General features: G+C 48.0%; 2 protein-coding genes across 4 annotated transcripts in view; one reads left to right on the top strand and one right to left on the bottom strand.

Moving 5' to 3' along the window:
* The window catches only part of ABCC3 (ATP binding cassette subfamily C member 3), a 46,455-nt gene extending 38,022 nt beyond the window's left edge, over positions 1-8,433 (top strand). Inside the window, 5 exon segments of the mRNA XM_007103552.3 lie at positions 1,193-1,339; positions 1,490-1,648; positions 2,239-2,405; positions 4,826-5,020; positions 7,803-8,433. Of these exon segments, the coding sequence (XP_007103614.2) occupies positions 1,193-1,339; positions 1,490-1,648; positions 2,239-2,405; positions 4,826-5,020; positions 7,803-7,911 (777 nt within the window). The 3' untranslated portion in view covers positions 7,912-8,433.
* A 2,146-nt stretch (positions 8,434-10,579) lies between these two features.
* ANKRD40 (ankyrin repeat domain 40) lies at positions 10,580-23,897 on the bottom strand. Of its 3 annotated transcripts, none has more exons than XM_007103553.3 (5): positions 23,462-23,897; positions 17,974-18,122; positions 16,709-17,194; positions 13,645-13,826; positions 10,580-13,040 (listed from the first exon to the last, which is right to left on the bottom strand). In XM_007103553.3, exons 1-5 carry the CDS (start codon positions 23,593-23,595, stop codon positions 12,894-12,896), a joined length of 1,098 nt encoding a protein of 365 aa, XP_007103615.1. In that variant the 5' UTR covers positions 23,596-23,897; the 3' UTR covers positions 10,580-12,893. The 3 variants fall into 3 exon arrangements, with proteins under 3 accessions (XP_007103615.1, XP_007103616.1, XP_028354837.1); XM_007103554.4 differs by having other exon boundaries at positions 13,654-13,826; positions 23,462-23,652; XM_028499036.2 differs by having other exon boundaries at positions 17,974-18,057; positions 23,462-23,546.
* Between the last annotated feature and the right edge of the window lie 485 nt (positions 23,898-24,382).

Genomic DNA, 24,382 nt, shown 5'->3' with positions numbered 1-24,382 from the left:
CAAAATAGCCCCTCGCTCCTACTTGGAAAGCACTTCATGGCTTCTGTGACCTGAGCTCCTGCCCTGTCAGCCCCCATTGAGCCCCACCCCACCTGTTCTTCCCAACCTGACCTCTCCTGCCCATGGGGCCCCCATCCACCCCTGTCTTCCCCAGGCATCCCCTATCATTCCCTCATCCCCCATTCTCTGGGATCTTCAAACTCTCCCTCTTCATGCCTAGCATTCCCATATCCCCTCTCTACACACATGATCCTGTCTCCACATTCTCGAAAATTCTGCCCCCAACCCTACTCTCCATTCTTTTGACACCTCCTCAAGAGAGCGAGGTCTGCCTATACCGGCTGCTTTGCTTTCTGACTGCTGACAGTCTGACCCCCCATTTCAAAACACCCTCCCCTCTCCCTCCTCCAAATAGCAGCAGGGAGATCCTTTAAAAACATACCAAATCAGGTTATTCCTCTGTGCATGTACCTACATCTTCCTCAGGGTAAAAAAACACAGTCCTTAAAGTGGCCAGCAAAGCCCTATGTGATGGGGCCAGCCACTACTTGTCTCCTACCTCTCACCTTTGTCGTTGTGATCCAGAACACACCTGGAAGTATTTGTACTTGCCGTTCCCTCTCTCTGGCATGCCCTTCCCCCAGATATCTACTTGTCTCGTTCCTTCACTTCCTTCAGGTCTCTAGTTAAATATCACCTCCTCCAGGAAGCCTTGCCTGACCACCCTGTACAGAATAGCAACACCAGGCACTTATCCACACTCATCACCATCTGACATTATGTAGACTTACTTATTTGTCAACTGTATGCCCCCCTAGACTCGGATGTAAGCCTCATGGGGACAAGGACTTTGTCTTGTTTACCATTGTTGACCCCACTACCTGTCAGGGAGTAGCCACTCAGTAATAAAGAATGGTGAAAGGGGGAGCGAGGGCAGGTGGGAGGGGCCGCTTATGGCCGTGGGGCATGGGGGAATAGGGGAGAGCAAAGTTCTGTGGGGAATAATGTCAGAGGGATAAAGAGACATTGAACCACAAGGTTGGGCCACATGAGCACCAGGGCCTCCCCGCCAGGGTCCCTGGTGGGTGAGGATGGCAGGGGCCTGGGGATGGAGGCAGACCAAAGTTGGGAGATGGCTGGGCTGGGGAAGAGGTGCCCCCTGATGAGGATCCTGTCTTCCCCTGGCGGCCAGGCCCCCTGGGTGGTGGAGGGCAGCCGCCCGCCAGCGGGCTGGCCACTGCAGGGTGAGGTGGAGTTCCGGAATTACTCTGTGCGTTACCGGCCGGGCCTGGAGCTGGTGCTGAAGGACCTGAGCCTACAAGTGCGAGGTGGCGAGAAGGTGCGTGTGGGGCGGGTTTTTCCCTGGGGAGCGTGGGTCTGTGAGATGGCAGGGGCCCAGCCCAAGGGTCTGCCTTGATCTCCCAGGGGAGTCCTGGCAACAGCCCCGCTGACCCCCAGCCTCCCCCTGACGGCCCCCCACTGCCTCCAGGTGGGGATCGTGGGCCGCACTGGGGCTGGCAAATCGTCCATGACCCTCTGCCTGTTCCGCATCCTGGAAGCCGCGGAGGGCGACATCCTCATCGACGGCCTCAATGTGGCCGACTTCGGGCTCCATGACCTGCGTTCTCAGCTGACCATCATCCCCCAGGTAGCAGCCTGGCGTGGCCTGGCCACGCTGACCCGTGACTCTGGCGGCAGGTCCCACCCCTGTTCTGTAGCTTGGAGCTCGAAGACTGGGACCTCTCTGTGGGAGGCTGGAGAGCAGGACAGCAGGAGCAGAGCCACAGAGCGGCACCCCGTCGTGGGTCTGGAAGGGTCAGATGTCTCCTGCCCAATAAGACCCTGTCCTCTGACCTCTCGGACCAGCAGAACAACAGGCCCCTCCACACAGCCCACCCCGGAGGCCTTCTATCCTGGTCTCCTGGTTTCATAGCTCTGAATTACATTTCACTTTTTCTGACTCTTCTGGGGTATTTTTTTCTTCTGACTGGACAGTTTGGAGTCAGATTAGCGGTTCAGGTTTCTGCCTTAGCGCAGGATTTTGGGTTGGCAAAGCTGAGGTTTATCACTTCCCCACAGGCGTTCTTCTATCTCCTTGGCCATTGCCTCCCTCCTGGAGGGCTGGGGTCAGAGTGGGAATGCCGCCACCTCAACCCCTTTCTTGTTCCCTGGCCTCGGGGCCCATGGCTCCCTATGGGGCCTGAGCTGCCTCCCTCTGAGGCCTTGCTTTGTCCCCAGGACCCCATCTTGTTCTCGGGGACCCTGCGCATGAACCTGGACCCCTTTGGCAATTACTCGGAGGAAGACATGTGGCGAGCCTTGGAGCTGTCCCACCTGCAAGCGTTTGTGAGCTCCCAGCCGGCCGGCCTGGACTTCCAGTGCTCCGAGGGCGGGGAGAATCTCAGGTAACAGCTGGGAGTGGGTGGGTCAGGAATAGCACTCTGCAGCACTGTAGCGGGTCTAGCATCAAACGACACCAAATCCAGGCCAGCCCCCTCCTGCCCTCCCACTCCCATCTCAGCCAGCGTGAACTCAGGGGGCACTGTCTTGTATTGAGCACATTCTGTGTGCCAGGCACTGTGCACTACTTCACTGACTCCTCACACAAGCTCCAGAGAAACTGAGGCAGGGCCAAAGTCACACAGCTGGGAGAAGACATGCCTGGGAGATTCCAAAGCCCTAATCGGTCCTCTCTTGTGAGATTGTCAATGTTGTGCTTGGCCTGAGGAGGGGTTGGGGACTGAACCTGTGGAGCAGATAAGAGGAAACCTACAGAGCTTTAGAGAAATCTTATATATTTTCCAAGGTGGATGCAATTTTGTTTGTGGTTTAGAAGTGGGCAAAGTGAGCTCTCCGGGCCTTTCTTTGCTTCCTTATAGCCCCAGACTTTGTATCACCAGTCGCTGTGCCGTGTATCAGGGAGGCCCAGAGTCACTTCTTACTGAGTCTAAAGGCTTGAGACACTTGTACCTGTGTTAGTTGTGTGATTTGGAGCAAGCTGCTTAACCTCTTTGTGCCTTCTTTTCCTTCACTCTGAAAGGAGTATGGGATAATAACAGTCCCATACCTGTTAGCACCATGACGCCCAATAAAAATATACTTTGAGCCACATACGTGTAAATAAAATTTGTCTAATAGCCACATTAAAAAAAAAGAAAAAGAAACTGATGAAATAAATTTTAATTGTGTATTTTATGTAGCCTAATATATCTAAAATATCATTTCAACATGTAATTGATACAAGAGCTATTACGGATAGTTGGCATTTTTTCAAGTGTAAAATCCCGTGTGTATTTTTACACGTACAGCACATCTCAATTCAGACTTGTCGTATTTCAAGTGGTCAACAGTCACATGTGGCTAGTGGCCATCGTTTGGACAGAGCAGTCTTAGGGTTATTGTGATGAAATGGAAAGCACTTAGCCTGGATATACTCCTGAGAAATGTAGCTATTCGTATTATTCTACTCGGTCCATACCTACGGACTGGACTCTCTCCAGAAAAAACAAAAACAAAAACCTGTACATTTGCTCAGCACTTAATAGTGTTCAAGGCACTTTGGCCTCTACTGTCTCCTTTCATCTTTACTGCAGTCCTGTGGGCCAGAAATGAGGCTCCAGAGTGTAAAATTATTTGCCCAAAGCTGCTCAGCTAGCAAGGGGTGGGGCAAGGACTCAGGCAAGTGGGAGCTTTTGCCCCAAAACTTTCCTTGCTGCAGCATAGCCACCGGTGGGATGCCCCCGCCTCCCCAGGCAGCCCTGTAGGAATGAATGTGCACAGTACCTAGATTTCACTTATACAACCATGTTGGGGGTGGCTGGCGGACGAGCCTAGGCTTTCAGACCCTGTGCCCCACAGCTGTTCTTTGGTCCATTCTCCTATCCTTGCTTGCCATCAGCACCTCTCCCCAGAGCACCCCCTCCATCCCCACATCCACCAGGATCTGAGACAGAAATCCACTCCCCTCCTCCCTCACTGAGCTTGTAGCCACTTTAAGTATAACCTGTATCCTGTGCCAGTCCCACCATAAATCAGCCCTGAGCTCTATCTGGTGGTTCATTCTGCTGCCAAAACCTTCATTAGTTGCGGGAATAGGCCGGGGAGAGATCCTGGCCTTCGCTCGGGCTGTAGTGACTCACCCCTGCGGGAAGGGCTGAGGTATTTGTCCCTGGGTGTGGGGGGTGCTGCAGCCTCTGTGGTTGGGAACACAGCCTCTCTTTGTGCATTAGCTCTAGCTTCCAAGGCGGGAGGTGGAAGGTATGCGTTCCACCCCTCCTCCACCTTCCCAGGGACCAGATACGGGAACCCCCCATAGCCTCCTCTGCCCTGTCCCTTCCTTGTTCCCACAACGGAACCCTGACCTATATTCCCCATGGGGGCGGAAGATGACTAAATTGTGTGATATTAGGCTCAGCAAGATAACATGATGTGTGCAAATATCCAGGAGGAGTCATTTAAGTGTGTTATTACTAAGGTGTAAATGACTGAGAGATTGAAGCAGAGAAACAGGGTGACACTAGTTGAGGAGTGAGGACAGGGAAGAAAGCACAGGAGGAAGAGACCAGGGGTGCCAGAGACAGACTGGGGATTTCACAATGTTGTTAAGTACTGGCTCTACCCGCAAGGCCCCTCATTATCCCTGTGCTGTCCAGACCTCAACTCTGTGTTCCAGGAGTACTGGGCTAAGGCAGAAATGGGAGAGGTTAGACAGAGAGCCAGCCCTGGGCCATTGGGAAGGAGTGGAGACAGGCACAGTTTGGGGGATGAGGCCTGGGGGCAGGTTGGGGGCACCCAGCTAGAGATACCTCGCCTTCCCCATTTTCAGCGTGGGCCAGCGGCAGCTCGTGTGCCTGGCCAGAGCCCTGCTTCGCAAGAGTCGCATCCTGGTTTTAGACGAGGCCACAGCCGCCATCGACCTGGAGACTGATGAGCTCATCCAGGCCACCATCCACACGCAGTTTGAGACCTGCACGGTGCTGACCATCGCACATCGGCTCAACACCATCATGGACTACACCAGGTGGGGCACGGGAACCCAAGCAGGGAGGGACCTGGTGGGGTCGCCTGGGCCGTGGGGAAGTGGCAGGCAGATTAAGGTTATCTGGATATGTGGATATGGGAGCCTCGTGGGATCATCTAAGGTTTTTCGGGGGGGCAGAACAGTGTGGGTTATCTGGGCACCGGGGGCACAGTGATGCTTCCTGAGACACAAGGGACACTTTGGGGTTACCAACATGTGGGGAAGGGGCACACTGGGGCTCCTTAGGCATGGCCCACTTCCCCCCCGACCCCTTAATACTATGAGGTGAGGGGAACCAGATCCTTCATGCCAAATCCCGTCACTTCCTGAGCACTGTTTCCAGACCGGGAAGCCACCGAGGAAAGGTGCACGATGCTTGGATCCCATGCGGAGTAGATGCTTTGTTGTGGGAAAGCAGAGGGCTGAGTCCCAAGGCCGGCTCTGCTGCTGACTGCTGTATGACATAGGGCAATTCACAAAACCTTCATGAACCTCTTTCTCTCTCAGGGTTGTTGTAAGGAGTCAATGAAATAAAGTGTTAAAAGTGCAGGTGACTGGAGGGGTGGGCTAGGGAGGGTGGGAGGGAGACGCAAGAGGGAGGAGATATGGGGATATATGAATATGTATAGCTGATTCACTTTGTTATACAGCAGCAACTAACGCACCATTGTAAAGCAATTATACTCCAATAAAGGTGTTAAAAAAAAAAAAGTGCAGGGCTTCCCTGGTGGCGCAGTGGTTGAGAGTCCGCCTGCGGATTCAGGGCACGCGGGTTCGTGCCCCGGTCCGGGAGGATCCCACATGCCGCGGAGCGGCTGGGCCCGTGAGCCGTGGCCGCTGAGCCTGCGCGTCCGGAGCCTGTGCTCCGCGACGGGAGAGGCCACAACGGTGAGAGGCCCCGCAAAAAAAAAAAAAAAAAAAAAAAAAAAAAAAAAAGTGCAGGTGATCCTAGGAAATGTTGTCCTTCATAATTCTCACTAGAACCAGCTTCTCAAAGGATTAGGGAAGAAGCCTTGCTCTTGGTATCTTGGCTTCGTTGGGGAGGCAGCTCACTCAGCCAAAAGGAAAAAAATGTGACCTGTTTGCTCACTGTGCCTAATGTCAAGGTGTGCTGCTGGAGGACAGGGGAGGGGCTGGGTGACTCAGAAGCCTGATGGAAGCGAGCTGGTGCTGGCCTGCCAGGCTGGCTCCCCTGGAGACACGGGAGCTCAGAGTGAGGAAGAGGCAGGAGGCTGCAACAAAGCTATTCTGAAGTATAGTGGGAGTACATCAACAAGGCTTCATTCACAAAACAAACACCTGCAGGGCATGGGGACGTGGGGAGATACACGGACAGGGCGATGCGCAGACCTCGGTCCTCTCTCAGAAGTTCCCCACACAGCTCCCAGGGGCTTGGGAACCAAGCTGAGAATGCCTGATGCTACTGTCTGTTCCATCCCTACCACACACACCCTCTCTCCACTCCCATCCAGGGTCCCACTGGGAGAAGGGAGGGTGGGCAGGAAGGCCCCGGGCCCTGGGTCCAGACAAGGGATAGGGCTGGACTGAGAGGATCTCTTCCCAGGCCTAACTGAAACTGGTTTTCACCAGCAGCCCTGAGGGGCGAAAACTCGAACTGACCTTGGGGGTTGGGAGTTCAGTCATTCGAGTGGGGCAGGCAGAAATAAATCAAATAATCATGCTACTGAACGTGTAATTAGAGCCTTCAGGAAGGAAGCACGGGTCCACAGGTGTAGGCCAGAGGAAGCCAATCCACACAGGGCAGCCAGGACACTTACTCTCCAAAGGAAGGGAAGACCAGCCAAGCCCTAAAGGATGAGTAAAAGTTGGGGAGCAGGGGAGGAGATGGGGTAGGGAGGGAGCTGAAAATTTCAGGAAAAGGCTGCATCACATGCAAAGGCCCTGAGGTAGGAGGGCACATGAGGCTGGAGTAGAAAGGGTGAAGGGGCAGTAGAACCAAGTGGAGAGGGAGAAAGAGGCCTCACTCTGCTGCATTTTGAGGACCACGGGAAAGCATTCAGTCCTTACCCTAAGGGCAATGAGAAGCCACTGAAGCGAGGGGGGCAGTCTCCTGGGCTTCAATTTGGGCAGTGGCTAGGCAGTGATGGCCACAGACACACATCCTCCCAGGACACGTTTCTGGGAGCCCCATAGGTGGGGAAACAGAGTGGGTGCAGTCCAGGCCCTCTTATTGAGTAGCATCTCCTGGGACTTGGGAGAGCCCTTTCTGCCCCTGCCTCACCCCGGGAGCCAGCACGTTGGCCCTGCACCAGGTGCACCCTGTGTTTAGTTGGCAAGAGATTCTAATCCCAGGCCCAGGCTTGACTGTGTGTGTGTGGGCGGGGGGAGATCCACCCATCAGCAGCAGCCAGATTTGCAGCCAAAGCCCCAGATTCCAGCATCAGCCCTCACTGCAGCCCAGTTTCCCGCCGTGTGCCTTTTTGAGTCGGCACAAAGCAGATGGAAGCACACAGGCCCTGTGACCCTGGAGGAGGGAAGGGCTCATTAGGGAAGGTTTTCGGAGCCCCGACTAGCAAAGATGAATCGGACCTTGTGTTTGATCCCAGAAATTGCCTCATCTGCCAGGACAGCAAACGGAGTGGCTAAAATAACCAGCCTTGCCAGCATGCACATGTGGTGTAGCGCTGCGTTGGGTGGGTTGCCTGAAATGGGAGGGTTGGCATGTCACTGCGGGGCCTGAGCAGTACCCAGAAGGTCAGGATTGGACTATGAAACCAGATCTGGGCTGATGGAGACCTGACCACTTCTTTTCTCTGGCTAGGGTCCTGGTCCTGGACAAAGGGACAATAGCTGAATTTGATTCTCCAACCAACCTCATTGCAGCCAGAGGCATCTTCTACGGGATGGCCAGAGATGCTGGACTTGCCTAAAATATATTCCTGGGATTTCTTCCTGGACATTCCTGGTGTTCATCAGGAAGGGAAAAGGACACCAGATATGTCTACAGAATGGACTTGATGGCAAATGCTGGGGGCATTTGTCAGGTTTTTGTCCCTGTTAAGTGCCTGGCAGGATAACCATGCTAAATGCTTCAGGTGAGGAGGTGAAGCCCAAGAGGCAAATGACATGCCCAAAGTCATAGCTAATTTGAGGCAGAGCCCAGACTAGTCCCCAGGTCTCCTGATTCCCAGTGTGGTGTTATTTCCACACTGTACTGTTTTCAATCATTTCATGGCATGACCTCCCTACCCCCATGATTCTTCATATTTTCTACTCTGAAGTGTTTTTCTTTTTTTTTTTTTTTTTTTTTTTTTTAATAAAGCTTTTTCCTTCTGGAACAGAAGACTGCCAGGTCAGGCCATCCCTAAGGAACTGAGTCTGGTACACTGGGGTGCTGGCCTGGATCCATTAAAAATGGAGCACTGATGAAATAAAGCTACGTGTCAACAATACATACACCCCAATGTAGCCTTTCTCTGTTCACAAGGTCTGGGGGCTAGGACCTTTAGAGGAGGCAGGGAGGAAGGAGGGAGAGACAGAGGTAACCTTTATACACATCTACATGGCTGGAATTATCTGAAAACTTCAGACCCAAGAACTTTTGGCTAGAAATATTGTCTTCAAAGCCAAAATTCACTGGGTTATTGCCAGTAGTTCCTGTGCTGCTGTGTAGATAATGTAAAAAGGTGAGAAGTAAAACCCCTGAAATCTGACCCGAGGCCTCTTGGGAAAGCTGCTGTGAACACCTCCACATTTTTTTTTTTTTTAAGTTCATTTTATTTTTTAAATTTATTTATTTTTGGCTGCGTTGGGTCTTCGTTGCTGCATGCAGGCTTTCTCCAGTTGCGGCGAGCGGGGGCTACTCTTCTTTGCAGTGCGCGGGCTTCTCATTGAGGTGGCTTCTCTTGCTGTGGAGCACGGGCTCTAGGCGCGTGGGCTTCAGTAGTTGTGGCACATGGGCTCAGTAGTTGTGGCTCGCAGGATCTAGAGAGCAGGCTCTCAGTAGCTGTGGCGCACAGACTTCGCTGCCCCGCGGCATGTGGGATCTTCCCGGACCAGGGCTCGAACCCGTGTCCCCTGCATTGGCAGGTGGATTCTTAACCACTGAGCCACCAGGGAAGTCCCGAACACCTCCTCATTTATGTCATCCCTCAGACCACTACGCCTGCTTCTCTAGGGCAGGGGTCCCCAACCCCCGGGCCGTGGACCGGTACCGGTGCATGGCCTTGCATGGCCTGTTAGGCACCGGGCCGCACGGCAGGAGGTGAGCAGCGGGCAAGCGAGCAAAGCTTCATCTGCTGCTCTCCATCGCTCCCCATCGCTTGCATTACTGCCTGAACCATCCCCCCACCCCGCTGCCCCCCACCCCATCCATAGAAAAATTCTCTTCCACGAAACTGGTCCCTGGTGCCAAAAAGGTTGGGGACCGCTGCTCTAGGGGATGAGAAAGGCATGGTGCTTTATTTCCTTGCCCCTTTAACAGTCTGTTCCGGACAGGTCCCCATCACCAGTGAGGTATCTTCCTCACTGTGGCTGAAGTTGAATGTTGGAGCACAGAGCAACCAGAGGCTGCCCCCTATCCTGACAGTCCCAGGCTGGTAAATGAGATGAGGGGGTGAATTAAATTTGCTTTTTTTGAGCAAGCCAATGAAGTGTTTATTTTTCTGCAGGTCAGAATTTACCTGGCACGTGGCCTTCTGTTTGGAAGGGATCTCTTCTCTTTGTTACCTTACTAAGTTTTCTGGTCTCCTCTGACTCTCATTTCTTCAAACTTTACTCTTGGTATAATGTGACTGGTTGTGGGTGATGGCTTTTTTTTTTTTTCCCTCCACCCTAAATGGTTTGCAGTAGGTGTGCAGATGGCTCCTTTGATCTGATTTTTCTGTATGCATCGGGCCAGCCTGTGCTGCAGGACTATTTGTTAAAGGTTAATCACATTTTTTTTGGCAGGCTGTTTCTGCCCAGGATGTTTATGAGTGTATAGAAGAAGACTTCCATCCTTGTGATAAAGCAAGTGTGAAAGCACAAATGCCCAAATTATTCTGCCTCTCCTTGGAGCTAAGAAAAGGTCTCTGCTATGCTCCCTAATTTATCAGGCTGATTTGGCAATGATGTCTGGCTTGTGAGGCTCTAGCTGCCCCAAACCAACAGAAATGCAGATTCATTCGGCATCATTCTCAGCTAAAGATCTGAAGGTGTAAGGCTGTATTTCTTCTCCTGTCTTGGGAGTTTGCCTCTGAGCTCACTGAGGCCCCGACAGGCGCTGACAGCCCAAAGGAGAGGCTCAGTTGTGTAAAGTAAATAGGATAATCAAAAAATGTGGTTAACAGAGGGTGACCTCCCTCTAGCTGGCTCAGCTACTCGGGAAATGAAGCTGACTGCCGTGAACTGAGGAAGACCCCGCACAAAATATCTGTCTCTGGCGCCAGCGACGGGTGTGCACGCCACCGCAGCAGCAGGATGGAGGAGGCTCAGGTGGGGACCAGTCCCGCCTATTCTTCCTCCAGAGGGTTTTCTCCCTGGAACTGTCCAACAATTTGAACCCCATATTATTAGAAGTATAGTGCTGTTTAGGAGGCCAAAATTAAAGAATGTGGCTTCAGTCAGTTAATATTTAATTTTAATAATACTCGTTATGCTTGAACAGTCAGCACTTCACGAAGAGAAAAATCTTCAGTGAATGTTTACACACAGTGTGAGCACATGCTTTAAATATGCAGTGGAGGAGGAGGGGCAAATTCACAGTTAACAAAGCTAAAAAAAAATCCTTGTTATAAATTACACAAAGCATATAAAAATATTTCTCTGAATGCATAGATTAAGACTTTAAACTCACCTACCAGCAACTGCGCAGTCTAATTCACTGCCATACGCAAGAGTCAGTTGACCACAGAGGACTTTATAAGGGAGAAGAGAGAGCAGGGCAAGGCCCATCTCTCACTTGAGATTCTCTCCGCTTCCATTTCTAAGCCCAGGTAATGCCCTGGAGCTACTCCTCTGTAGGCCACCTCCCAGCCAGGGGCTTCAACTGCTTCCAAGAATTTTTAATTGATCTGGATGGCTGGAAGAGTATTAACCCCAATGATTTAGACATGAATTAATACTGAATTTATTTATTCCAGGATAAAACTAGCCTTAACTGTATCAGTAAATTGTAACTTTTTTCAAAGGTAAGGGAACAAAAGGGTTAGTTTGTCTGGACAGACTATCTTCTGACTCGTTGAAACACAAGGGAAGTTTCTTCTTTAAAGTACTTCAGAGAAAGTGAGTAATGAATAACCTTTACTCTGTTAGGCAAACACTGCACAAGGGTGAGTAACTCACCATCCGTAATTGCTGTAATACAATTAAGTCACTGAACAGAGTGACTCCACATTGGCCTTGAAAACACCTCAACCACAGCTCAGCATTTAAGCAGCAGCAGGAGGCCATTATCTTAGCACAACATTCTCTTCCACTGACATCTTCTGCACGTTCTCTCTCGATCTGTAGTGTTCCAATAAAATTAACACAGTTAGGAAGTTAAGTTTCTTTGGAAACTATAGGCACTATGGGGAGAAAGCTTCTTAAGACAGCAGGGATGTTCTTCAACAGCTGGCTTCAGACCCCTGCTCTCCTGTTTGTCTAAGTGTGCTCATTCTTGTTTCTCACGTTAAGCTGTTTATTTCAACAAGACAGCAGCTTTTCTTTTTAACATTAATGACACTGAAGGGAAGGAAAAGAATCCTTAAATGTGTTCTTTAGAAAAATTCTTATGCCATGCTCAAGAGTTTAATCAGGTGTTTGTTTGTTTTGAGAACAAAGCCTGGTAGACTCACAACTGACTTTGTTAAGTGGGTTGGTGGTGGTTGCGGAGGATGCCCAAGATCAAACAACGTGTTTACAAAAGCAACAGATTTCAGAGCTGTGTAAAAATCCCAATAGTTTCAAAATAATCTTTATCTTTGATACAAAAATAAAGATGCTAACTCCTTTTAGCTCAGTTTCCCACAATAACCTTTAAAATAGCAACAACAGATTCAGTCTGGAAAATTGCTTTTCATTTGTAGTGGAAAATGAAAGTGGAGAACATGGACTGGCAATGTTTGTGCTCTTCTCTTTCGGTGCAATTAAACAGAAACACGAAGACAGGGATCGCTTCAGTGAAAAAAAAAGAAAAAAAAAAAAAAAAAAAAAAAAGCTGTTGCTCTTTTAGAAGGCGTCAGAGAGCCCCCTAGTGACCACGAAGGGGCGTTAATGCAGAGATGACTGTCTAGGCAATGGCATTCTAGAGACAGAAGCAGTCAAGAGTGTTTATAACAGAAAAAGTCAGGGAGGGGAAGCTCTTTTGGTTAACAGCATATTTACAATTAGGTAACTGTATTCTTAAATAATTTTAACCTGAGTAACATTTTTCAATATGTTATGTGAAACCTCACAGCCACAAGTCACACCAAAATTCCTATGTCCAGTACCTGTGCTTTCCCCAGTTTTCCACTCTAGTCAGTTCACGTTTCTGGAGAGTCGTGAACATGCAACACCAAGAGAAGCGCTTCCCAGCCCTTCGGGTGCACTGTCAACAGGACTAGCTAGAAATAGGCTCTGCTCTCTCTCAGCTTCTGTGAGACAACTCTCTTACATTCTGCACAAAAAACACACTGGATATAGAACCGTCGGCTTCTGCCTCTCCAGGCCACTTCTCAGCTGTTCACAGCTTCAAGCAATAGGTTTATTGTGCACCAAGAGGCTCGGAAGAGTGGCACCGCTGCTCGGGGTCAGGGGCTTCCTACCTTGGCAGAACGATGTTAGTGTATCCGACGCAGTGGCATCAGGGGCCCTCCGGGGCATCCAAGGCATTTAGATCAATGGCTTGTCCTTGGCCCAGAGGTGATGCACACTGTCACAGTACTCAGTGATAAAAGTCCCTGCTGCATTAGTAAGTCAGTTTTGAAGCTCTCCTGTTGTAGCAAGGCCTTTCAGTCAGTGTGGATGCAGCATTTCTGAACAGAAAATTATTCTCACTTATCATTAGAACCAGTTCCAGCTCTTGGAAATCTTGGAGTCGAGCAACGTCTTTGTCCTAAAACAAAAACAGGTTAAACAGATTAAGAGGAGCCGCTTGTCTCTATGTGTTTGGTGTGCTGTGTTGATACCAGTGATAGTGCAGGAAATTCCCCAGGAGCGTGAACTGGGTTGGAGTGGTAGAAGGCCTTAACAGCAGTTGCTACAAGATAAGCACACCTCGAACGGAGAGGCAGTGCAGGGATGTTTTCCTCAGGGGCCCCGAGAATCCAGAAGCCTGACATTCAGGGAACCCAGAGATGTTGGGAGGACCACACATGTATCTATGTGGATTTGCACTATAATTTAGCCTGGTTCTTATGTTATAAAACACAAGGCACATGTGATAGTGCACTAAGGTAATCCTTACAGATCACTAAAGAGAAACAACCAAAAATAGGTACCTGTGAATGGTAATTCAGAACATTCTCTCCGGTATCCTACCACTTTCAGAAATGCCAATGTCTCTATAGGCCCAGTAGAGGAAAGAAAGCTCAATGGAAAAACACCCTTTGCTCTTTTTCTATTCTCTTCTCGTTTCTTCAACTATGACTCATATACCCAAGGAGGAAGCTGGGTATTTTCCAAATGGAAAAAGCAACCACTTAACAGACCTTTCTTACCTTTCTTACCAGAGTATTGGGTAACTTTCTGATCTTCTCCACTTGATCAGGATTAACACCCAGCTCACAGCAACTCACTCTGAGCAATTCTTGGTAGGTGAGCTCCTGTCGGTCCAGTTCAATTTCAATGAAATCATTTTCTCGAAGAGATGGGTTCTGAATCCTCACCTTGAGTACCAGCTCTAGGGAAAAGGGGGGAAAAATGTTAATGAATGATTCTGGCATAGTAACCCAATGTAATTTAAGATCTTTTCCAGAAGATGGTTACCCTGAATCATGCCCTGTGCTAAGGCCTGTGCCACCCAATGAGAAAACTAAGCACAATATTACAGCATGGTTTGCTCAGGCCCAGTTCTGGCTCTGCTGGTTTGCATTTGTCCTCCCTATATATCTAAGACTGTGGTTCACAAAGTAAAGGGGCAGCAGGGGGAGACGGCAGACAACCATCCCAGCCAATACAGAAGGGCAATTTACTTCTGCCGCTGGAGCTAAGCAGGTAAAGGCTTGAGAATGGGTTGGGTATCAAACTACACATAAGCAGGGTAAGGGGAAGCGAGGTGAAAAGAAGGCACGGGAAAGATAACGGTACAAGAGTTACTCTATAAAGATTTAACAATTGTGGATCTAAAGATATTTATGAGATATGAAAATCCTTGCAATAAAGACAGTACAAGAGCAAAAAGATAAGCTACTAATAAAAATTAAAGTCTAACTATGATTTGAATTCAGTATACCTTAATAAGGGAGGAATTTTGGCTTTGACAGTAAACAAATACCATTATTCGTGGGTCTGGGATCTAAGAAGTCTGCTCCTAAACTCTGAGCCTGGCTGCCATGATGGCCCAAACCATGCACCCATGTGAATTTAGTGGTTCTGCTTTGCTCCTTATATATGAATCCCTCACGCCACCCATGGGCCACTGTTATCAACAACAATAGTAACAGGTCCTCAAAAACAGAAAGTGAGGGAGTTACTGATATGGAAAAAGAAAGGTAAGACTAGACTATACCCTGTGGTGTTGACTGGAATTGGAGGTATTAGGATTAATTTACAGTTTTTAATATATTTTCAAAAGATCTAGATTAAATAGATATAGAAATACAGAAAAAAGTACATATATTTGTGTTTGCTTGCCTTTTTTTTCTTTTTTTTAACTTTACTAATCCTCTCAGGTCAGCATGCAGCTTGATATCCAGGAAGCATATGTTCATTTTCTACTTTTCATCTAAAACAGGGGTCCCCAACCCCCGGCCGCCGCGGACCAATACCGGTCCACGGCCTATTAGGACCGGGGCTGCACAGCAGGAGGTGAGCAGCAAGCTAGCAAAGCTTTGTCTGGGGCTCCCCATTGCTCGAATTACCACCTGAACCATTCTACCCCTCCCCCACCAATCTGTAGAAAAACTGTCTTCCACAAAACCAGTCCCTGGTGCCAAAAATGTTGGGGACCGCTGATGTAAAATATCTATGGAGAGTTTGTTGCTTTTGTCATAAATTGTGGGAGCTGCTTTCAACTCTACTTTTTGTGACCTTTTGAACCTTGAATGACTGTGGTACAAATGGGTATAACCCCGCTCTATCATGTACTAGATATGTGATACTGGGCAAATTACCTATCTCTCTTTGCATTTAAGTTTCTCCACTTCTAAAATGTAAATAGGGACTTCCCTGGCGGTCCAGTGGTTAAGATTCCATGCTTCCAATGCAAGGGGCGCAGGTTCAATCCCTGGTCGGGGAACTAAGATCCCACAAGCTGCACAGGGCAGCCGAGAAAAAAAATCTTAAAAAAATAAATAAATAAAATGTACATAATGGGAATTCACTGGCGGTCCAGTGGTTAGGACTCGTCGCTTTCACTGCCAGGGCCCAGGTTCAATCCCTGGCTGGGGAACTAAGATTCTCCAAGTTGTGCGGGGAGGCCAAAATAAATAAATTAATTAAATTAAATGTAAATAATACTACCCAGTTTATGAGTTTGTTGTAACAATTAAATGAGAACTTAGAATGCTTTGAAGTTATGTTACTAGGTACATACATGTTTAGTTTACATCTTCTTGGTGAATCTTTCCTTTTATCATTCAATTGCTCTTTATTGTTTGCTTGCTTTTTTCTTTCTTTTCTAACTCTGTCCTCTGAGTGAGCCTAGAAGAAATGATGCTAGCAGCAGTGAGCACACCTAGTGTTCACATTCTGGTTTCTGAATACCATTCTCCACCATAAAGAACCAGGGCTCCTTGGAGAAACAGCTGATTCCAAGGCTGGGGCAGGGAAAGTTATACTAGGGAGCCTGAAACATCTTGCTGTACCACAAAGTAAGGAAGTGCTCCAAGAATGATGGACATGTCCAAGAGACACAAGAACAAGCTCCAAGGGGCTCCCTCTGGATAAATCTGGCATAATTTGAACATCAAAATGATGATACTAATAGATTATAACCCAATAAATAAAATAAGAATCAGTGAGTTCAAATGGAGGAGAAGGGAAAGCCCTTCTTTATAGTAGAATACCACCTAATAGAGAAAAAAATGAAAGGAAATCATATTCTACAAAATAACTGGCCTGGACTCTTCAAAAATCTGAGGTCTAAAATGATAGCTAAAGGCTGAGGAAATGCTCCAGATTAAAGGAGACTATAACAACATGATAGCCAAATGCAATGGTTGATCCTGGGAGGCGGACAGGAGTGGAGGGAGTGAAGATAGCTTACAAAGGGCATTGCTGAGACAGCTGACAAAATTTAAATATAAACTATGGGTTAGAGAATAGTATTATGTCAAGGTTATATTTTCTAAATCTGGTCATCATATGGTGATTATGTAAGAGACTATCCTTCTTCTTAGGAAAAACACACTTAAGTAGTTCAGGGTAAAAGGGCAAAAGATAACTTGTAAATCTGAGTAAAGAGAGCTCCTTATACTAGTCTTGCAACTTTTCTGTAAGTTTGTAATCAGACGCAAAATAAATCAATCCCACCCCCACTCCTCAGAAAACCAGGAAGTAAAGCACTAGACCTCTGGACACCACCTGCCCTGTGGCAGAGGCTGTTTGCTGATGAGGGGTTACCTTGCATATTAAATGGAAATGCTCCGGTGAAGAAAAATGGCTGGAATGCTGGCGCTGGTCCTGCATAAGTCCCATTTTGAGGCTCCAGAGACATTGGTGGCTTGGACGGGACAGAAGAGAACAGGGAGCGACTCTGACTCACCGGTGGCTGACAAACAGGACCCGGTTTTGTGCTTTCTGGTGTTCTGAGTATGGCAGATGGGGCAGACACATCCCCATTCTGAACCAGTGCCAAAGAGGTGTGGTCCCTTGGAAAGGCCCCAAGTAGGGGAGGTTCCCCAGGGGGCAGCAATGGAGGCGAGCCATCTGCAGGGGGTGATGCAGGAGGTGTGGAGGGGCCCCCATTCTGCAGCTGGGCTGAATCCTCTGACCCAGGGGTATAGATGAAAGGGAAGGCTGGGTTGGCCAAATAGTTCGGAACAAAGGGCAGCTCTGACTCCTTCTTCAGCTGGGGGAGGTCGTCATGGTCATCATCATCATCTTCCACTTAAAAAGACGGAAACACAGAACATTTACATAGCCCTTTAAAAATTACAAAGTAGAGTATCTTGTGAAAGCTAGTGTCCTTTGGTATACAACAAATATTTTGATCAGTGTTTACTGCATGTTTATCGTTACCATTTTTTTTTTTTTCTGCGGTACGCGGGCCTCTCACTGTTGTGGCCTCTCCCGTTGCGGAGCACAGGCTCCGGACGCGCAGGCTCAGCGGCCATGGCTCACTGGGCCCAGCTGCTCCGCGGCATGTAGGATCTTCCCGGACCGGGGCATGAAACCGTGTCCCCTGAATTGGCAGGCGGACTCTCAACCACTGCGCCACCAGGGAAGCCCTATTGTTACCATTTTTATCACCTTAAAGTTTACAGATAAAAAACCAAAACTTTATAATGCCTACCTTTCCAGAAACAGTATGGAATAATTATCTTGGCACAGTTAAGACTATCTTGTTTTTAGAAACAGACTGGCTGTTTGGCATCAAGAATATATACAGGGCTTCCCTGATGGCACAGTGGTTGAGAGTCCGCCTGCCGATTCAGGGGACACAGGTTCGTGCCCTGGTCTGGGAAGATCCCACATGCCGCGGAGCAACTAGGCCCGTGAGCCATGGCTGCTGAGCCTGCGTGTCTGGAGCCTGTGCTCCGCAACCGGAGATGCCCCAACAGTGAGAGGCCCGCATACCACACACACACAAAAAAAGAATATATTCAATACCATAAGTTTTCAATTAGGTTGACAAAATCAGAAGTTGCCTTAAAATACAGACTCACCTCCCATAATCTTCCTAATTTCTCTCCTTGATGTTAATTGGACTGGCATTTCTCCCTTTGTGGTAAGAATCTCTTTGTCAGCTCCTGATTTTAACAAGTAAGAGACCACCTGACCATGATTGCGTTTACATGCCCAGTGTAAACAGGTCCTATGCCAAAGAAAAGAAAAAAAGAGTGATTTAAAAGTGGAGAGGTGATTTGGGATTTCAAATTCTACACACCAGTAAGTAAATATATACAAGCGTGTTAGAGTTCAGCTAGAACCAGAAAATCAGGCTGGTAATCTTAACTTCTCTTTTCAGAAAGCAGATGATCAAAATATTTAATATGCTTAAAATTTATTTTTCAATTTCATTTCTGGCCCTTGGGAAAAGCTGATTTATCCTAGCAGCTTTATTTCAATGGCTTTCAGAAGGCTGGCTGCCTGGCTGGCTAGATAACTCTACTGATATCCTGTGTGTTAACTCTATCAGTGTCACTCATTCGATTGTCCCAGTCTGTTTAAAATATATTTTTACATGGCCATATTCCTTTTAAGAGACTATGGAAGGGCTTCCCTGGTGGCACAGTGGTTGAGAGTCCGCCTGCCGATGCAGGGGACACGGGTTCGTGCCCCGGTCCGGGAAGATCCCATATGCCGCGGAGCAGTTGGGCCCGTGAGCCATGGCCGCTGAGCCTGCGCTCCGCAACGGGAGAGGCCACAACAGTGAGAGGCCCGCGTACCACCAAAAAAAAAAAAAAAAAAAAAGAGACTATGGAAACTTGCTTCATATGCACCAAATGTCACTTGAAGATTAAATATTATCAGGCTACTAACCATCTCTCATCTGCAGCTTGCTCTGCCACTAAAATTATTACTACAGCAGATTCCTGTCTGAATCTCAGTTACTCTTTTCCTCTTTCCTTTTCTCTCCTTCACACACACACAAAAAGGATTTCCAAATTTCCATTTTTAAGAGTTCACTTCTCTAGTTCTCTCCAGAAGGCTACATTTTTCAAGTGCTTTAGGAATTAAAGTACGTGTGCAGTGTCTTGTGTTTAAGGCACTGCACACGTACTTTAATTCCTAAAGCACTTGAAAAATGTACATCAACAGCCAAAATTTTTGAGAACTCTTCTGAAGTATTAGACTCATTTAAGTAAAACTAATCATTTACTGTTGTACACATAGGAAGGGATTATGCACACTCTAAAGAGCTATTATCTTAACACTGCACAGAAATATAATCAACATGCTAGCCAATACTCCAACTTAATAGAGCTACTAAATTCATCCCCAGTTGCCAAAGCTGAATGTTATTATGGAAGGAAATTACTTTTTTCCCCTCTGTTTTGAAATGTCCTCACTCACCAACTCTCTAATTGAGCTGAGATAAATATCTTCAGAGCTTATAGACGAATATAAATATGGTAAAGAATAGAACATATGTTCAATAGTGAGGATTAGGTCACCCACCTGAGAAATATAACTATCTAGAAAGTACATTTGGTTCCAGGAAAAAGCTGATTTGCCCTGGGCACCTTAATATTTACGACTTACAGAAAGCCAGCTTGTCTGGCTGGCTGGGAGCAACTCCACTGATGTTTCAGAGTGATATTTGACATTCCAAACTATTACTCATTAGAATTAGATTATCCAGATGTCTTTAAAAGGTACTCTATGATGAAAAGAATGCCAATTTGGGGAAAATAAGGTAAGAGTCTTGATATGGACTTCTAAAATATAAGCTCCGTGTGAAGGTAAGGAAGTATCTGCTTGAATATACAGGTACTTAATTAATATTTGCTGAATGAGTGAACCAAGGACAAGGTGGGCATTACTCGGAGTAGAAGGATCCCATATATCCTTGATTCTGGCCAAACTACAGCTGAGAGTGTGTTTGTGTGTGGATGTCTTGAAAGCCTGAAAATGAATAATTATAATGATAAACAAGCACTCAAAAATGAATGGAGCATGATGAGAAAAATATGTTCCCTTTTGGAAATAAAGTACTCACTTGCTAGTAGTAAATCACTTGTTCATGACAAGCTTGAGAGTGAAGGAAGAAATATACTGCCAGTGGATCTGAGACACTTGGGGACAAACCAACTAGCTAAAGCATCACCATGTAAAGTGGAGTTAAGTCAGCATAGCACCTCCCCCACAGCCCTGTACCCTGAGTGATCATCATTTATAGTCCAGACCTGTGCGGCTCTGGGTGGCCAGAACTCACAGGCACTGTAGCCAGGCAATATTTTCAACTTCTTCATGAGCTATTATACTTGCTCCTTAAAGCAAAGGGGTGGGCTTCCCTGGTGGCGCAGTGGTTGAGAGTCCGCCTGCCGATGCAGAGGACACGGGTTCGTGACCCAGTCTGGGAAGATCCCACATGCTGCGGAGCGGCTGGGCCCGTGAGCCATGGCCACTGAGCCTGTGCGTCCGGAGCCTGTGCTCCGCAACAGGAGAGGCCACAGCAGTGAGAGGCCCGCGTACCGCAAAAAAAAAAAAAAAAAAAAAGCAAAGGGGTATGCATGACACTTGAATTACAATTGATGTGGGAGCTCTATCTTTGAAATTGAACTCTTTAAGCTTTAAATTTGCAGTCAGAATAGCCTATCAGTGCTGGGAAGTATTTCAGACCAGAGGCACTGGGCATCCTCTTTCAGTGCTGGGAAGTATTTCAGACCAGAGGCACACGTTTCATTTGTGCAGAAATTGTGGTTACTGAGCAGCTAAGAATTGAAAGCAGTAACCATTCTGCTTTTCTATGCTGCTGACTATGTTTTTTGAGGGTAACCTTTATATCCCATTACCCGGCACACTGCTTAAAAAATAATAGTTAAAAAAGGAAAAATAGTTAACACAGACATAATGTTTTACATACTGAACACTGTTCTAAAAGCTTTACATATATTAATTCATGTAATCCTCTAAACAACCCATGAGTTACCTACTATTATCAACATTCTCCCACTTTACAGATGAGAAAACTGAGGCAGTCAGCAAATAAGCAAAACACTATGGTACACAGAGATTGTATTATAAGGACAATAAAGAGAGGAAAGGGATTAAGAAATGCCAGAGACAGGGGAGGGGCATGGCTCAATTTTAAATTGAGGGCCAAGGAAAGACTCACTAAGGGGACATCTAAGCTAAGACCTGAAGGAGGTGAGGGAACAAAAGCATTTTAAATGACGGGAAGACAAAACACAAAGGCCTTGAATCAACATTGTGCCTGGTGTTTTCAGGAAAAGCAAGGAGCCCAGGAGAGCAGAATGAAGGGGGCAAGGGGGTAAAGCCCGAGGTGAGGCTTAGAGGTAAAGACAGAGGATGCAGGGACAAGGAGTCAAAACTGTAGGACCCTGTGGGCTTTTACTCAATGTGAGACGGGAGCCATTAAAGGGTTTTGAGCAGAATGAAATGATCTGACTTATGTTTTAAGTCAGGATCCCTCTGGCTGCTGTGCTGAGAAAAGATGTAGGGTAGAAGGACTAGTTAGGAGGCTACTGCATTAATCTAAGTGATGGAATGATGGTGGCTTTGCACCAGCGGTGTTGTGGTAGAGCTAGTGAGAAACGGTCAGATTCTAACTACACAGCTGCCAGTGGAGCTGGCAGGATTAGCAGCTTGACTGGATGTGGGGTGTGAGGGAAAGACAGAAGGCAAGGAGGGCACCAAAGGTTCTGGCCTGTGCGCCTCAGATGCTGAAATGAGGACTCAGGAGCAGGCTGGGGACAATAAGGGGTATGAGGGAGACCAGGAACTCAACCCTGGACATGTTGAATTTGAAGTCCTATTAGACATCTTCCCCCAATTAAATCTATGAAAGCCTCTTCATAGTTCAACCAACTTACATTCACTGAGCACCTACTATGTGGTTAAGAAAGTATGGTTTGGGGGCTTCCCTGGTGGTCCGGTGGTTAAGACTCCATGTTTCCACTGCACGGGGTGCGGGTTCGATCCCTGGTCGGGGAACGAAGATCCCACATGCCGTTGGGTGTGGCCAAAAAAAAAAAAGAGGAAGTATGGTTTGGAGGCAGATGCTGGGTTTGTTTCCCAGCTCCATCAGTTACTGTAAACTCTGTGACCTTGGGAAAATTACTTAATCTTTCTGGGCTTCAGTATCCTCACCTACAAAATGGAGAGAATAACAATAGCTATGTCCCTGAGTAGTTGTCAATGAGATAATACACATAAAGCACTTGGAAGCCTGTTTGCACTACAGAGCAAGCTCAATAAATGTTAGCTATTTATATCATGCTGCATCTCCTTAAATGCTCACAACACTCTTCTGAAATAACTGGAAAATGAAGTGACTCGGGCAAGGTTGTATATCTAAGCAGGAATGGATAAGAACCTGCAGGAAAGACCAGGCTCATTCTTCTACACAACACTGCCTCCCAGTGCCAAAACAATGATTCACAGCTTGTGAACCACATAGCAATACTAGAAATGGCACGCACAGAGAAAAGCAAGCTAGTTTGCAAACACTTTTAAACAAAACAAAAAAGCAGTTTCTACTGTTTCCTGGCTTTCTGGACAGCTCCCCAGGCTGTCTTCCTTAGGGTAAGTTGTAGATAGATTTGTGAGGAAGTCAGGAAACTGTGACTCCCGTCCTGGCTTTTATATTAATAGTTGTGTGACCTCGGGCAGGTTATTCTCTGGAGTTGAACCCATCTCCAATGTCCCTTTTAGTTTCAAACTGTATGATTCCACCTTAAAAAATAAAACATTTGCAAACTCACTTTAACTCTCACCTAGCAACATAGGCTGGTTAAGCATTACCCGGATCAAATGAAAAATTAAAATTTAAATGTGAAGAGAGCAGAATAATACCACATTCAGTAACTTAAAACTTGACCACCAGCACATCTTAAAATGAGATTCCTTATTTAGTTGGAAAGGACTCAACTGCATGCAGGCATCTGAAGTCCCATATTTGAAACTGTTGTAAGAAAACAAAGCAAACACTCTATAGGATAAATGAATGGGTCTTCCTGCAACAGGCAGCTGTAGGTAGTAGTAAATCACTGCTGCAGTGAGACAACAGAGAAGCCGAAAAGGGATGCAAGTGATTTTTTTTCCCTAGTCTTGGGAAAAGAAATCCTGCTAGTTTATAAGATCCACATTTGCTCAGTTGCTTATGCTTTTTGCGCTGCACAGACGTGTTCTTCATAGTAATTCCAGACTCGAACTGGGGTGAGCTCCAAATTAGGGTGAGAGTCGTGGCCAGCATCGTTCCGGCCACGTTAGGGGTGGGGTGGGGGGAACGGCGGGCGCCAGGGTTCGGGTGGGCGCTGCCGGGGCAGGACCACGTGGGCCGGGATTTGGACATGACGCTCCGCTGACTACCCGAGGCAGAGGGGGCCAGGTCTGGCCTCCAGAGCGCACAGCTTCGTTGACCCGGGGCGCCGGGCCACGCCTTAGAGGGCGTCGGGGGCAGCGCTAGGCCTAGGTCGCGCCCGGGCCGGATGCTCTGACCCTGGGCCTCCCCCGCTCCCCACTTACCAGCCGTTGACCTCATTTTGGGAGTTCACATCCACCCCGCTCTCCACCAGTTTCTGCACCTCCCGAATGTCCCCCAAGGCCGCGGCCTCCCGCAGCCTCTCCTGCTCCTCCTTCTGCTCCAGGAGAGCGCTCATCTTCCCTCAGCCCCAGGCCCCCGCCCGGGCCCGCCCGCCCAGTCCCGGCCGGTCAGCGCCGCCGCCGCCGCGGCCCGCTCCCCGCCATGGGGAGACCGCGCGGAGCACGTCCGCCCAGCTCGCGCCGCCACCCGCGCCCAGCCAGCTGCCTCTGCTACCCCGCCGAGGGCCGCCCGCCACTCCCCTGCTGCTCCCGGCCCGTGGGCCTAAGCCTCCTCCCGGCCGCGCCTCCCGCAGGCCGGCTCCGGGGGAACCTATTCGGAGTGACAACCCTGACCCAGATATTTTCCGTTCCTACCCTCGGCGCCCGCGCGGGCTGGCTGTTTATGTAACAGCTGCACAATATTATCTGCCGTGATTCACCGACTATTTATAGAACTCCCTACCCCGCAGCTTCCAGGGAGGAGGACAGACACAAGGAAAGGAAAGAATGGGTATTTCAGAGCCAGAAAAGCCTTATCCCCTGGCGCAGGTTATTTACCAGGCATCAAAAATAATTGGTGTTCCCCCACCCCCACCCCCACCCCGGTTTGTTTGGCTCTTTTTCCTTATCTGAACCAACTCTTGCCCAGCAGGATGGGGAAATGGGCTGAAAACGATCCTATTATATGCCTATTATTGCAGAGATAGAGTACACGGTTCTTCTTTTGACAGTGCTTGGGACTATTCAGTTCGATTATTTATTTCAATTACTGTTGTTTTACATCTCATTTTAGAGATTTCTTCTAAATTGGCTTTCAGGAAAAATATTTATATTGTGCTCAGAGTCTATAAAATGTGATTTATT

The sequence above is a fragment of the Physeter macrocephalus genome, chromosome 14 (genome assembly GCF_002837175.3).
Source record: "Physeter macrocephalus isolate SW-GA chromosome 14, ASM283717v5, whole genome shotgun sequence".
NCBI classification, from domain to species: Eukaryota; Metazoa; Chordata; class Mammalia; order Artiodactyla; family Physeteridae; genus Physeter; species Physeter macrocephalus.
Note: the sequence above shows the minus strand (reverse complement) of the source record. Positions and strands in the feature narration are given on the sequence as shown.

What these genes read in the sequence shown, in the direction of transcription:
- ANKRD40 (XM_007103553.3), bottom strand. Translation starts at nt 23,595, where the DNA reads ATGAGCGCTCTCCTGGAGCAGAAGGAGGAGCAGGAGAGGCTGCGGGAG. An exon ending in CAAAATGAGGTCAACGGCTG is followed by an intron (nt 18,123 to 23,461) that starts GTAAGTGGGGAG and finishes TCTTTGGCATAG; the next exon opens with GACCTGTTTACACTGGGCAT. An exon ending in ATTTCCATTTAATATGCAAG is followed by an intron (nt 13,827 to 16,708) that starts GTAACCCCTCAT and finishes CCTTTTCCCTAG; the next exon opens with AGCTGGTACTCAAGGTGAGG.